The following is a 12870-nucleotide window of genomic DNA, read 5'->3' as shown; positions in this document are numbered from 1 at the left end:
CACCTTTTAACTGCAGGCTCTTCCCGGACCATCAGTTTACCTGTTATTAAACCCATACATTTAGTCTCATTTGGGACAAATTGTAGCACTTCTTACACATTTCATTATAGTTTCAGGCACTAATGTTGAAACCATACTTTATTGTTACTTCATGCTTGTTTTTAATCATGAAAACACCCTTTTTCCATTCGCTTGAGTGGATTAATTTTCAGTCAGCCAGACTACCCTCCCCCCAGGAACATTCTTCCAGTTTAATATTCCACACCACAGAATTTTACAGCACCATTTGGGCCACTACAGTGTAGTTAAAGCTATTAAAAAAAAACAAAAACTTCTGATGCAGCTGTATTATAGAGACCATTGTTTCAAGTTTGTCTCCTTATCTCTCAAAGAGACTGTTGGTCATTTTTCTACAAATGATAGGTCACCTCTCTCAAGTCTCTCTCCATATGCATAAGCCTCATATTATTGAAACAAAAGCCTATCAAACTGAAAGTCACAATGGTACAATCTAGATAATTTCCTCCCAAGGCATGTGGCTTCATTTTCTACTTCTTGCCTGAGGTTCCCTCTGCTACTTGCCTCTTCTAACCACAAGTGAACTGGGCACATTAACAATATACTAACAGCCAAGTTTAAATCACAGTATGTCTAGAATGCAACAGAACAGTACTTCAGAAACAGAGCTTCTCAGTTTGATTTTGTTTTTATGCACAGAGCCCAACAGCCAACTCATGTGCAGGCACTAATCCATCTGAAGCTGTGGATACCATGCATTCTTTTGAACTTCAACTGTCAAATACCTGAAACTGTGACAATCTGGCCTTTTAGCTTTTGAACATCCACTCTCCCAGTGGCTTTGTACAGCCCTGGGCAGACTATGATATGCAAGCTTTCATTCCAGTTTCCCATGCCTCCTGTTTAGCTTCAAGTTCTATTGCTATGTAAGACCTAGCTTCACATCTCATGTATTACCTGTGTACAACTTCCCATTGCTTGGGAATGTACCATCTGCGTCTACTGCTTCTAGCCTGTAACTCATGAACCCCAAACTAAGACACCCTTTCTGTTAATCTTTTGCTTCATCCTCACTTTCCTCAACTCTTCACTATTCAATCAATACCTACTTTTCATCTCAATTCTGTCCCCATCTCAGGTTCTCCACCTGTAAAGTCTACAGATAGCTCAATGACTGACAGGAATAAGTACTCTTCCATACCACAAAAGGGTCATTTTTCCTCAAGATTTATCCTAATCTTCAAGACTCTAATTAGCTTTAACAGTTAGTCCCCCAACCTGAACGACCATGGTAAGGTACTGGTCTAATGGTTGAGTCCTCATTACTGAGACGAGTGGACTGTCTCTGCAAATTCCAAGGCAACATTCCAAGGTTAAGAATCTATTTTTAAATGTGCTGTAGAATCAGGCAACAGTGAGATGCAAATTCTAATGGGACTGACAAGCACTAGGATGGAACCAAGGACTTCAACAAGAGAAAGTAAGATGTTACTGCTGAAGTGCTTATCAGACTTGATAGAATTCTTTGCATAGGAAACTATAGAGCAACAGTCATCAAGACAAGTATTTTAGCCAGCCCCACATGAAGAGTACTCTCTCTGGAAAGCCTAAGGACCCAAGTTGTGCTACAATTCCACCTTCAGGCATTTCACTTTAAAAACTCCAGAGCTCTGATCAATAAGCTTCACTACTTGAAATTCAAGGGTTGATATTTGACACCCACACAGAACTGGCCAGAATAAGGTACTCTTGGTAAAGAAAGGGTAACAAAATAGCCATTAATAGTTTTTTAGTTTTGTCTCCTAGCTATTTTTGCTGTCAATGACCAGATTAAAAAAAACAAACACACCTACTTATTGTAGATGAACCCTACCAAATTGACATGACTGAACCCATGCCAGAGGGTATCCAGGATATTTGTACTGTGTAATAGGTCAACTTCACAAGCAATAAGTTTTCAATTATCTTTTTGGGAAGAAAGCTATTTGATGGAAAGATTTCCAAAGACACCTAACATACTAATACATTGTACTGTACATTCCTTGGACTGAGATTTGACCTTCTCCTGGAGTTGGCCTTTCACAGAGGAATTTGTTTTTTCCCCTCGCTGCTTTAAGTTGTCTAGTAAAGATCATAGCCACTGGGGCTGAAAGGCTGCAGGTGGAAGAAAAAAAATACAGGATGCTGCTTTTTAAGCCCTTGCAGTAAAAGTAATCATTTGAACGATGCGAATATGACTTCACTGAGGGAGTATTTTTCAGCCTTTGTATATTTGCAGGCTGTGTTTCATTTTACAGAGTGTGAGAGGATATTTTGGCACTATTGGTTCACTATGTGATCCTGTTTTTCTTAAGAGCATCCACAAGCATCTGTCAGATCTGTGGAGTGGATTGCCATGGAGTCATGTTGACCCAGGTGGAGATTAAGTGTTGCTTTAATTGCTATTATTATCACACTGAATTCCCTGGTGTTATTCCCAATCGCTCACACAACAAAGTGGGAAGTAACAGATCAGTGGATAGAGTGGCAGGCAAGGAGCCACTGAATACTTATTATTGGGAAGGTGATAATCACAGGATCATCTGTGGTGCTAAGCAAGTTTGTTCCTAGAGCTTCGTTCCATTCTAGACACAAAGTTCCTGGAAAAAAATAAAGTGATCTATTCTCCAGGGGATTCTTGGTAGTCAGTGCGCTGATGAGGAATGTCTATGGCAGGAGACCCCTCCTAGACCAGGGGTTCAGGACCCCTCAAGGGGTTGTGAGGTTATTACATGGGGGTTTGCAAGCTGTTAGGTTCCACCCCAAACCCCACTTTGCCTCCAGCATTTATAATGGTATTAGACATATAAAAACTTGTTTTTAATGTATAAGGCAGGGTCGCACTCAGAGGCTTGCTGTGTGAAAGGGGTCACCAGTACAAAAGTCTGAGAACCCCTGTCCTAGACTGTCTGGTTAGTTAAGCAAAGAAGGCAGCAGGAAGAGTCTCAAAGGCAAATACAGAGTAACAAACTCCATCACACTGCACTGGTCAGAAATTTTGTTGAGTCAACTTCTGTCAGAATGAATTAAGTCATCCAAGGAACCGCTTTTGCTTTCAAGAAGGTAATGTGTCCAAATACTTGAGAACAGTTAACAATGTTTATTAACTGAAATGAAGTCATTAATTATTTTAAGTGACTAATTAACATACTGTTAATAATTAAGGTAGAACTGTCCTTAAGTATCAACCATGCTAATTACTTAAATTTCTCTATATACGCTATTTTGAAAGGCAGTTAAATATGTAGAACAGGGGTAGGCAACCTCTGGCACAGGTGCTGAAGTTGGCACGCGAGCTGATTTTCAGAGATAATTTTCAAAGTACGAGTGACACAAACCATTCTAGTTGAAGGCTGATTGTCACCAAAAACCTTTTTTAAAAATTAATGTACATATATTTGGGTGGGAGCTTTAGCTCACTATTTCATGTCTTTCAATCAGTTCTGCACACTACCTGTATTCAAAAACTCAATTTAACAGCAGAAGTTTATTTCAAACAACAACTATTCATACTTACAATCAATTCTCTATTTACAGCAAACATACATCAAGTAGGAAACACTGCAACGTTTTTGGAGTCTTTATCACCATCCTCTTCAGTTTAAAAATTTTAACTCAAAGTTTAATAATTTAAGATGGTGAAGAACACTTAAGAGGATAGGGAATACCCATCTCTAAATCTCAACTTGTTACAAAAACCAAACCTACCGAAGGCCCAAATTGTCTCACATGGACATCAAGTTTACAGTTAAAGGTTCTCTTAAGTTAAATTATCTCTCAGAGACAAGAAGTTCTATATGTAGAATCTGATCCACTTACTTCAGTGGGCTTTGGAGTAGACACGTGTGTTATAAGAATTCATTTGCATGAGTTTACACCTGAGCATGACCCCCTTGCTATTGTGCTAAGTTGAGACTTTGGTCAATTAATTTAATACACATCTCTCATAACTCTCAATTATGAACGCAACTAGCCTTAGGAAACCGTTGCAATCTTTATACGAATTTACTAGTCTACCCTTCATTTTTGAAGGCATGCAGTCATCTGGAACCACAGACTAGTGTCAAAAGCCTAATATAGATAGTGTATCTACTGTAAAGCTTTAAATACTCTGTCGTTTTGCAGTGTTTTTACTACTAAAGGAAACATTCAAACAAGTAGCCATTAAGCATCCTTAAAATTCTGGCCCAAGCTTGTAAAATTGTTATCTGTGTGGCAATCTCCTCTCTCCCCCCATCCGCACCCCCGGCGCCCCACCAAGTTTTTTCATTTCTGGACTTCAACATTCAGGCAAGTTTTCCTGGATAAGAGTTTTTAAACTCATGCATGTCAAGTTGAAAGCTTAAAATATGAATTTCACCACAGAACTGTTTATCATCTCTAAATTCTTACAATTTAACTGCTGTCAGACTAGATTCTGAATTAACTTCATTCAGATTCCATTCTATTCATTTGCAAAGCTGAGGTAGTGAACCTACTACTGAAGAAGAGGCAAGGTTGTTCCAGCTCTTGAAATCGACTTCCAAGCATGCAATTTCATTTCTAGTAACCATCTCCTTCTCCTAGCTACAAGACTGCTTACTGTTTTAGTCAACAGTTCCACTTGCTTATTTGCAACAAAGCAAACCAATGCAATACAAACAAACCCAACTGAGTAATACATACAACTGCTGTTCTGGGGATTCCACTGTGTGCTTGTACAAATTATTTTTAACAGCATTAAATAGCAATATTTCCCTACTTGCTTTATTTTAAATAGCACTTTTTTTTACATTAACCCTTTCCATACATGTTTTAAAAGAAAAAAAAAGTATGCTGAACTCTTAAAAGCGGTGATGTAATCACAAAAGATTGTAAAAATTTGCCCTATACCTTTTAATGTTCTGCACACTATGTTATGCTGTATTCTGCTAGAATCTTAAACTTGTATATCTTAGCTATATTAACACCATTCGTTTCCCTCATATGCTTAGAATTTTTATCTAATTGAGACCAAACCTTGTATTTCCCGATCCTCAGTGAAAACTTTCCAGGCATCATCTCATTTCTAGTTGAAAGTTCTCTCTCTTTAAGTTCGAGAATCAGTTTTTGATCTCATGTGAAATACAGGCCTATAACTGACAAATTCTGTACACAGACTAATAGTACATTTTGGAAATGAACTGTAGTGTAAAAAAAATGGTTCTCAAAAATCAACTACAAGACAAAACCTTCCATATATTCATTGTTATTCCTCTAAAACTCCTTCACTGAGAATTCTAACTTTTTCAATGCAACATGTTTTCTTTAAAAGTTACCACTAACTATGCACATCATATTACAGGAAGGCTCATTAAAACAAAGAGGTGTTCATTTTTGTGTAGAAAAGTAAAACATATCTTTGAAAAAACAGATTTAAGCAAATCCATGTTTTTGCATGGTAAAAATTACTTAAGAATTGAATTTACCTTAGATAAACTTCAGCTTTAAGACTAACTCACTTGTTTTTGTCTAAAATGTGTGTGTGATATTATATATATATAAAAAACCATATGCTTAACAAAGATTATACTTGATCATAGTCTCAGGTAAACAGTTTTTAAATTACAAAGCCAAGACAGTTGCTTTTTAATTCTAACGTTGTATGGTAACTTTAATTTAGCACTTGGTTCTTACATGTGCTGTAGACGAATAAAGCATTATGCATCAAAATTCCAATATTTTCAAAGACAGTAGTACAGCATTGAAAAATCATAAAGCAGCTCAGATACATTTAACCCAGATTTTTACAATATCAAAAGCTTGAAAATCAACTTCAAAAAGCTTGTTTTTCCTCAAGTAAAAATATAAACAACCTGAAAATGATCAACTAATGAATGGAACTGTATGAATCAAGTTAAGGTATCAGTGGTTACTACACATACCACTCCTTCCGGGAGATTACTGAGCCATCTACATGTGACACAAAGTCTTCTTCATTGTCATCATAACATTCGCCAACCATGTACTTCATTCCCAGTGTTCCTCCTTCATAATAATCCATTGGTCTTTCATACCGTTCTTGGTACCTGTTAATATTGTCTACATTGTTCCACTCTGGTTTGTCTGGGTCTTCTAAATAATCTTTTGATATTAGACTGTTCACTGGATGTTTTATTTCTTTTTTTATACTGTCAGGGTAAGAATCCACATCATCTGATTGGAGAACATCTATTTGAGACTCTTTTTGCATATCGGATGGTGGAATGTAGTTCTTAGCAAAGTAGTCACCACGGAACGTCCGTCTTCTCCTATAGCAGATAATTCCAACCAAAACACTTACAAGTATCAGAAAGAGAGCCCCACCCACTGCACTAGCGATGATGATACCCCAATTATCTTCCTGCATTGCTGGCAAGGTTGATGTTGGAAAATGTATTAGTTTTGGTTCTGTTGCTAAACCTGTGATGCCATCAGTTGAAGGATGCCATGGAACCGTAGGTGGTCGGGTAGTAGTAGTAGGAGGATCTAATGGAAAGAGGAATAGGGTAGACAAGACACAGAAAAGGCAAAGAATGTCAATGCAAGCTAAATCAGTAGAGGGTTTTATAAGAAAGCCAAGTTGATGAATATGTAAATATTTTGTTCTCTACTAACAGACAATAGTTTTTCATTCTTAAATTTCTAAGACATTTGAGCAATTACAAAGTACTTTTGCAATACAGATTATAGTTTCCAACTGATTCTGAATTGTCTTCTGTGTATTCATTTTGGACTATAGGATAAGCAGAGTGGGGAACTGCTTTTGTAGCACAAAAGCAATCATTGTCAAATTTTAAAATAACTATTAATTCTCATGAAACAATGGAGAAGCTCCTTTTCAATTTATGTAGATTTTAGAGTTTACTATTTCCAACCAGTTTGATCTCATCTACCAGAAAAAACCAAAACAAAACCAACCACTAACCAATTCCTCAGCCAAAAGTAAGAAATATTGGTTGAAAAATTAATACTGGCAAAGGACAAATAGTGTCTTCACTTTTAACAAACTTATTAAATTTTGAAATTGTTCAGTGTATTGAAACAAACTCTTAAAGAATGAAAAACTATACTTTGTGCGCTAAGTTAGCAGAAAGTAAGCTATTTATTTTAATTATTCTCCCCAAAACTTTCGCTGTGTTAATAGAACCTCAACAGCTTAAGTGGGGAATGGTGAAGGAACTCCAAGTTAAATTATGTTATGCAGTTCTCTACTTATGAATTTTCTTTTAAGAGAATGATGTCAGTGTAACAATGCAACTTTATATTTTAAACCACTGTTTTAGAAAAATATTCTACAGAAAACAGTTGAACAAAGTCACTAAAAATAGTTTTCTGTAGTATGTAATAAATAGTACATTTCCAGAACGTCAATTGGTTTAACTCTTGTTTTTAAACAATTTTTTTTTTAAATTTCTAAGTTCCCTGTCTCCTTCCTAATGGTATACATTCGAGTTTTATCTTGCTCTCTCAACGGTATGCACTGAAGCATCACTTGTGCAACCCCAAGAGCAGATTTTATGAGATCCTTTTTTCTTCTGATTTTCTAAGTCAACTGGTGATGTACATGCTTCTATATGTAAGAACCATCGGGAGTCATACAAGACTGCCTAATATCTGTAAGTGGTTTAAAATGAAGTGACTTCATGATCTCTTAAATTTCAAAATCACAAACAATATATTAAGTATGATTTCTTAACTGTTGTATGAATTAGTAGCTTATCACCAGCTTCAAGCTTAACTTAATTCATCCAAGAGTTGTTAAAACTGAAAAATTTTGACTGATTGACTTCAGTTTACATTTTAGAGAGAATATTAAAAAAAAACTGCTTACACAATAGATACCCAAGTATCAAGCTCTCTCATTCTTAACAATGTTTGTTACTAATGAGGCAACTAAACATCAATAGTGAAACTAATAAGAATGGTTAAAGTAGTATTTAAGCTACTCAGCCTGAAATGGTAGTAACTTAAACAAAACTAGAAGTAAGATCTAAAAAATTCGGAGCCTCTGACAAATGCAATGTTTACAGGCTCTTATTGAGCAATGTTTTTCCATTTAAAAAAAATAGGTAATACTAACAATTGTGTAAAACTGGTTATAAAATTCTTATGTTACGTTGAATAATTTATCTTTTCAATGCACACAATACTTACTGCAATTGATTTTTTCCATCTGCATTTCATGTATTGTGTCATGTAACAATTTATGTGTGTTGCCAAGTTCTGTTCAATGTATTTACTGCTAGTTTTGTAAAAAATCTTTCGAAAGCAACAAAACTGAGGCCCACTCAGGTTCATGGTGATTTGTTAAACACATCTATATATAAAGTGAATTTAAGATAAGAAAGGAGAGAAGATGCACTAAAGTAATGAACAAAAGGAATTCAGATGATTTTAGTGATCCAGAAGTTCAAGTGAAAAAAAGTGGAAAAAAAACTTTGTTTCATCCTATAAAGGAAAAAGGCTAGAGGTTTTAACAACCCCAATTTACCAGGATCATCATCATCCTCCTCCTTAGATTTAAGGGAAGAGATTGAAATCAAATCCCCTCCCCGCCCCTCCAAGTCAAGGCTGACAACTGTTTGTTCTATTAAAGAAATAAAAGGTTAGACTCATAGCTACAACACTTCAGATGGCATCAGAACCAGGTAATGGGGGCAAAGTCAAGTATTTAAGAAATAAATGACAGTGCTATAATCCTTTCTTAGTTCTCCTCACCAGAGAGAATTGTTTTTTGAAATGCCATCCCTTAAACTCTTCCATTTGTGTTCAGAAGTAAGCAATGCTTGCTTCCTGGAAAGCATTTTCCAATTGCCATGAAGTAAAACCAGTGTCCACTGCAGCTTTTTTGCTTTATTAATTTATATAGTGTTAAGGGTTCTATAAAATATTCTTAGTTGAAAACCTGAACATAATTTGAATATGTAATACTGTAGACAAGTTTCTTTGTTATAGTCCACAACCAGAACGTCTAAAAGGATTCCAAGAAGTAGCTCTCAAAGTGTCAATTAAAATAAGATTATTCCCTCAATTTTCATTTATGTATGTTCAAGTCTCTAGAAATCCAGAACACTTGTACTTTGTACCTACTTTTATCTAGGAGCCACGTATTTTGGAGACCTGGCAATTCATACGCTTAACAAAACAGCTATTAATGTTTCTCTAGTATTTTCTAAAACTGAACTCTAACGTCTTAAATTTCCTTTTACATTTAACTTTTTCTGAAATAAAGATACAGCCTTCCCTTCCTCCCCCAATTACCAAATGTCAGGGCCAGAATTTCTCCACTGTTGTTGCTGTAACAGCTCAAAGCCAAAACTTCCAGAAGCAAGCCAGCAAGCACTGGTTTTTTTTTTGTTTTGTTTTGTTTTTTTTTGAGACATTTCATTCACTGGAAATTATCTCATACTCAACCCAGTGAAATAGTATTTCATATTGGGTACCTGAATATTGAGGCACGCAAAATAATAAATTCCATTTTGACAAACTTGGCCTGAGACAGTGGCTCTCAACCTTTCCAGACTACTGTACTCCTTTCAAGGGTCTGATTTGTCTTGCGTACCCCAAGTTTCACCTAACTTCAAAACTAATTGCTTACAAACCTCATACATAACATTGCAAGTGCCACAGCACACTATTACTGATGAAAAAGCAAGCAATTATTTTTCACCATAAATATCTATAAAATAAAAATCAGTTGGAATACAAATATTGTACTTGCATTTCAGTGTATAGTATACAGAGCAGCATAAACAAGTCACTGTATGAAATTTTAGTCTATACTGACTTTGCTAAGTTGGCTTTATGTAGTCTGTTGCAGAACTAGGCAAATATCTAGATGAGTTGATGTACCTCCTGAAAGACCCTACGTATCCCCAGGGGTACACATACCCCTGGTTGACAACTGCTGGCCTAAAAGCTTCTTTAAATTTTATTTTCACTTCAGCACATGCTAACTAATGAAGTGTACAGTTAATTTTATATAAAGCTAATTATCTGCCTCAACCTACTTACTTGTGCCTCCCCTAGTTTACAGTCTAGAACCCCAAATAAGCACCTTCAACTGAATACTTACAATGGAGTATTACTGTTTCTGTTCAATATGTAATTTGTCTTTCAAGAATGAGACATTTCTGCCCTGATAGTTTTCTGTTAGCAGCTTCACTCCTCCTTTAAAATAAATAGCTAATGCCTCTCACCTGTGGAATTCTGAAATGACCCAAAGCTGTTGTTTTAGACTCCAGGATTAAGCTGCACCCTTCAACTCAAGCCACTAGAAGATTTCGTCCAGAGCTGTAGGAACACTCCAGCAACCAATTAACAGCAATCAGATGGTAACTTTAAGGTAATTAAGGTTAAGTCTCTCAAGAAAAAATTTCATTTCCTACTCGACTATCAGGGTGGGCTAAACAAGGAGACAAGTTGCTAACAGAAGGAAAATCATAATGCTCATTTCTCATTCTGCTGCATAGCTTCTCCTCAGAACAAACAGAAAGCTGGTAAGCAGTGATTCAAAGAAATGAGGGTGGTGGGCAAGAAACAAAGCGAATTTTTAAATTATTACGATAGAATAGGAAAAAGCACAAGTCCCTCCTACCCATGATATAAAGCAAAAGCTTTATATAGTTTAAGGAATTATCTAGGAACTACCCCAATTGCATCTTCCTATCAAAGGATGCCTCCAATTTAATCAAAACCTACTTTGCAGATCTTCCCCAGCTGAAGCTCAGATATTCACTTGTAACCTGATGAATCATTTCCAGACACCTGACGTATCAACTAATTCAAATTTTTATTGTTTTGCCTACAAGCACTCTGTACATCTCACTACAATCAAAATGCCGGGGCCTTTACGCGTCACAGTACAACTAGTGTGTGTAAGCTTGAGATACCTTTAGAGCTCTAGGAATGCCTATCTATGCCACCGCATCTTCAAATGTGCTGCTAAAGACTGGAACAAAACGATGAGGCAGCCATTTCCCAGGATGTGTTAGAATTTCTGCTCTTAGTATGCACACCTCACATGAGACAGTTTTTATTATTAACAGCATTGTTCTGTTGGGGCTGTAAGAGTCCTCAAAACCGTCATTGCCAAGGAGACTTCTACTGCTCACAATTCCTCTGCTAATAAGAATTGGAAGTGTTTGGACTCCTTAACTGCAATAGATATGTCATCACCAACTTGGAGTCTAACGCAGCTTCCTAGGAGTTTAATGCTTTATATCAGTCACTGTGGATTTGTCTTGATTGACCTTGAGGCCGAGGGAGGCTAAGAGGTCTAAGGTCTTTTAAGTTGAGCGTCTGACCCACTGTGGAAAAGCACCTGTCAGCCAGCTTAAAAGGTACAGACTCCCTAGGTATGCTACCACTAAGTACAGGCCCATGGTAAAATACCTGAGGGGCCAAAGATAGAGTGAAGGGTACAACACTGTACAGATAGTAAACTTCTCTACTATGAACCACAGAAACTGTGCTGGGAGGATTAAGAGGTGCTGTACCTGCAGGATACTTCATATCCTGCAGGTACAGCACCTCAAACCGATCCTTAGGATCTAGTGAGGGGATAGAAGAATCAAGGGTGACCATCCAGAATGAGCCATGACAAATGAGGGCATTTAAACATCAGTGGTCTAGGATAGGTGTCCACCCACCTTTTTACTTTGGAATCTATTACTAATTGGAGTAGATGCCCTTCCTTCTGAGTTACCTCCTCTACCACTCCCAATTTTGACAAGAAGTCTACTTCCTATTCTAGAAGCAGCTCATGAAGGAAGATTCTTGAAGAGAGACGGGGATAAGAGATGGGGTCTGAGTAACGTTCAACTAGCTGTTAACACTCCTTATTTATTATCTTGAGGTCCCACTAGTTCGAGATAATCCCAGTCTAAATTTCTTTAAATTAACAGGGGCAACTGCCAAATAGAAAAGGGGATGGATGCACAGATAATCCAGCCAGGATCTTAACGATGCCATCAAAACTATTTCCTGAACACTTGTCCCTGCTGCAGGTCTGTTAAGAAGATGCTCAATGAGCATCATGGATTAAGTCACTGATGTTTCTTAGATGGCTCTGGAGGGATACAGGCCACAGTCAGGGGACTATTATCTGAAAGAGGACTGAGGCATTTGAGGCTTATATGCAGAAGCTGGGATATACATAAAGCCCTAGAGAAAGGGCTGTCGCTCTCCAATTTATTTTATAGTGCATTGCCTCATTTGTGATCATGCTGAGGATGAAATGGCAGTTTTTTCTATGGTCACTTGGACCCCAGAAGGGATATCTACCATCTGAGGCCAGGACCACCACCATCTCATGTCACTGCAGTTACCATGGCCCTAGCTGCCAAGTCCACTGCAACAAATGGTGCACAGAGCACCATTGCAGTGGTGAGCTGCCTTTCAGTCATGGAGGATCTTAGCTGCTCCTGATATTAACAGACAATGAATAAGAGTAAATCCCATAACAGACTTGTAGTTTTCCAGGAGTACATGGTAGTTAGCAACTCCGCATTAGACACTCTGAGGAATATACTTTCTCTGACAAAGTCTAGTTTCTTGGGATCCTATTCTCTGATCATTGGCCAAGTTTGTGCTGAATTTTCCTGTGCAGCTTGGACTATGACTCAAGACACTGGAAAAGTTACTCAAATCCCTTTGCTGGCACCTGATATCTCCTACCTGCATATTCAAAGCTTTACAGTTGCTGTCTTGTGAAAGGGAGGCTTACTTCTGTATTTTTGCAACCCATAGTCTCTCAAATTTGCATGACTTACCTCCATGAGCAGGCTGAGAGGAGTTCCGTGCTCCTGAGAA

At 37.3% G+C, this 12870-nt stretch overlaps 1 protein-coding gene across 3 annotated transcripts in view; it reads right to left on the bottom strand.

Annotated features, from left to right (window-relative positions):
• NECTIN3 (nectin cell adhesion molecule 3) overlaps window positions 1-12870 on the bottom strand; it is a 118167-nt gene that overhangs the window by 38449 nt on the left and 66848 nt on the right. For 2 of the 3 annotated variants that reach the window (XM_050958861.1, XM_050958870.1), the window contains exon 6: window positions 3570-6543. The exons of the other annotated variant lie outside the window; for it this stretch is intronic. In XM_050958861.1, coding sequence (XP_050814818.1) covers window positions 5951-6543 — 593 coding nt within the window. In that variant the 3' untranslated portion in view covers window positions 3570-5950. Of the gene's footprint in view, window positions 1-3569; window positions 6544-12870 lie in introns of those variants that run through there. 3 annotated transcript variants of the gene reach the window in all.

Source organism: Gopherus flavomarginatus, chromosome 1 (assembly GCF_025201925.1).
Source record: "Gopherus flavomarginatus isolate rGopFla2 chromosome 1, rGopFla2.mat.asm, whole genome shotgun sequence".
Classification (NCBI taxonomy): Eukaryota; Metazoa; Chordata; order Testudines; family Testudinidae; genus Gopherus; species Gopherus flavomarginatus.
Note: the sequence above shows the minus strand (reverse complement) of the source record. Positions and strands in the feature narration are given on the sequence as shown.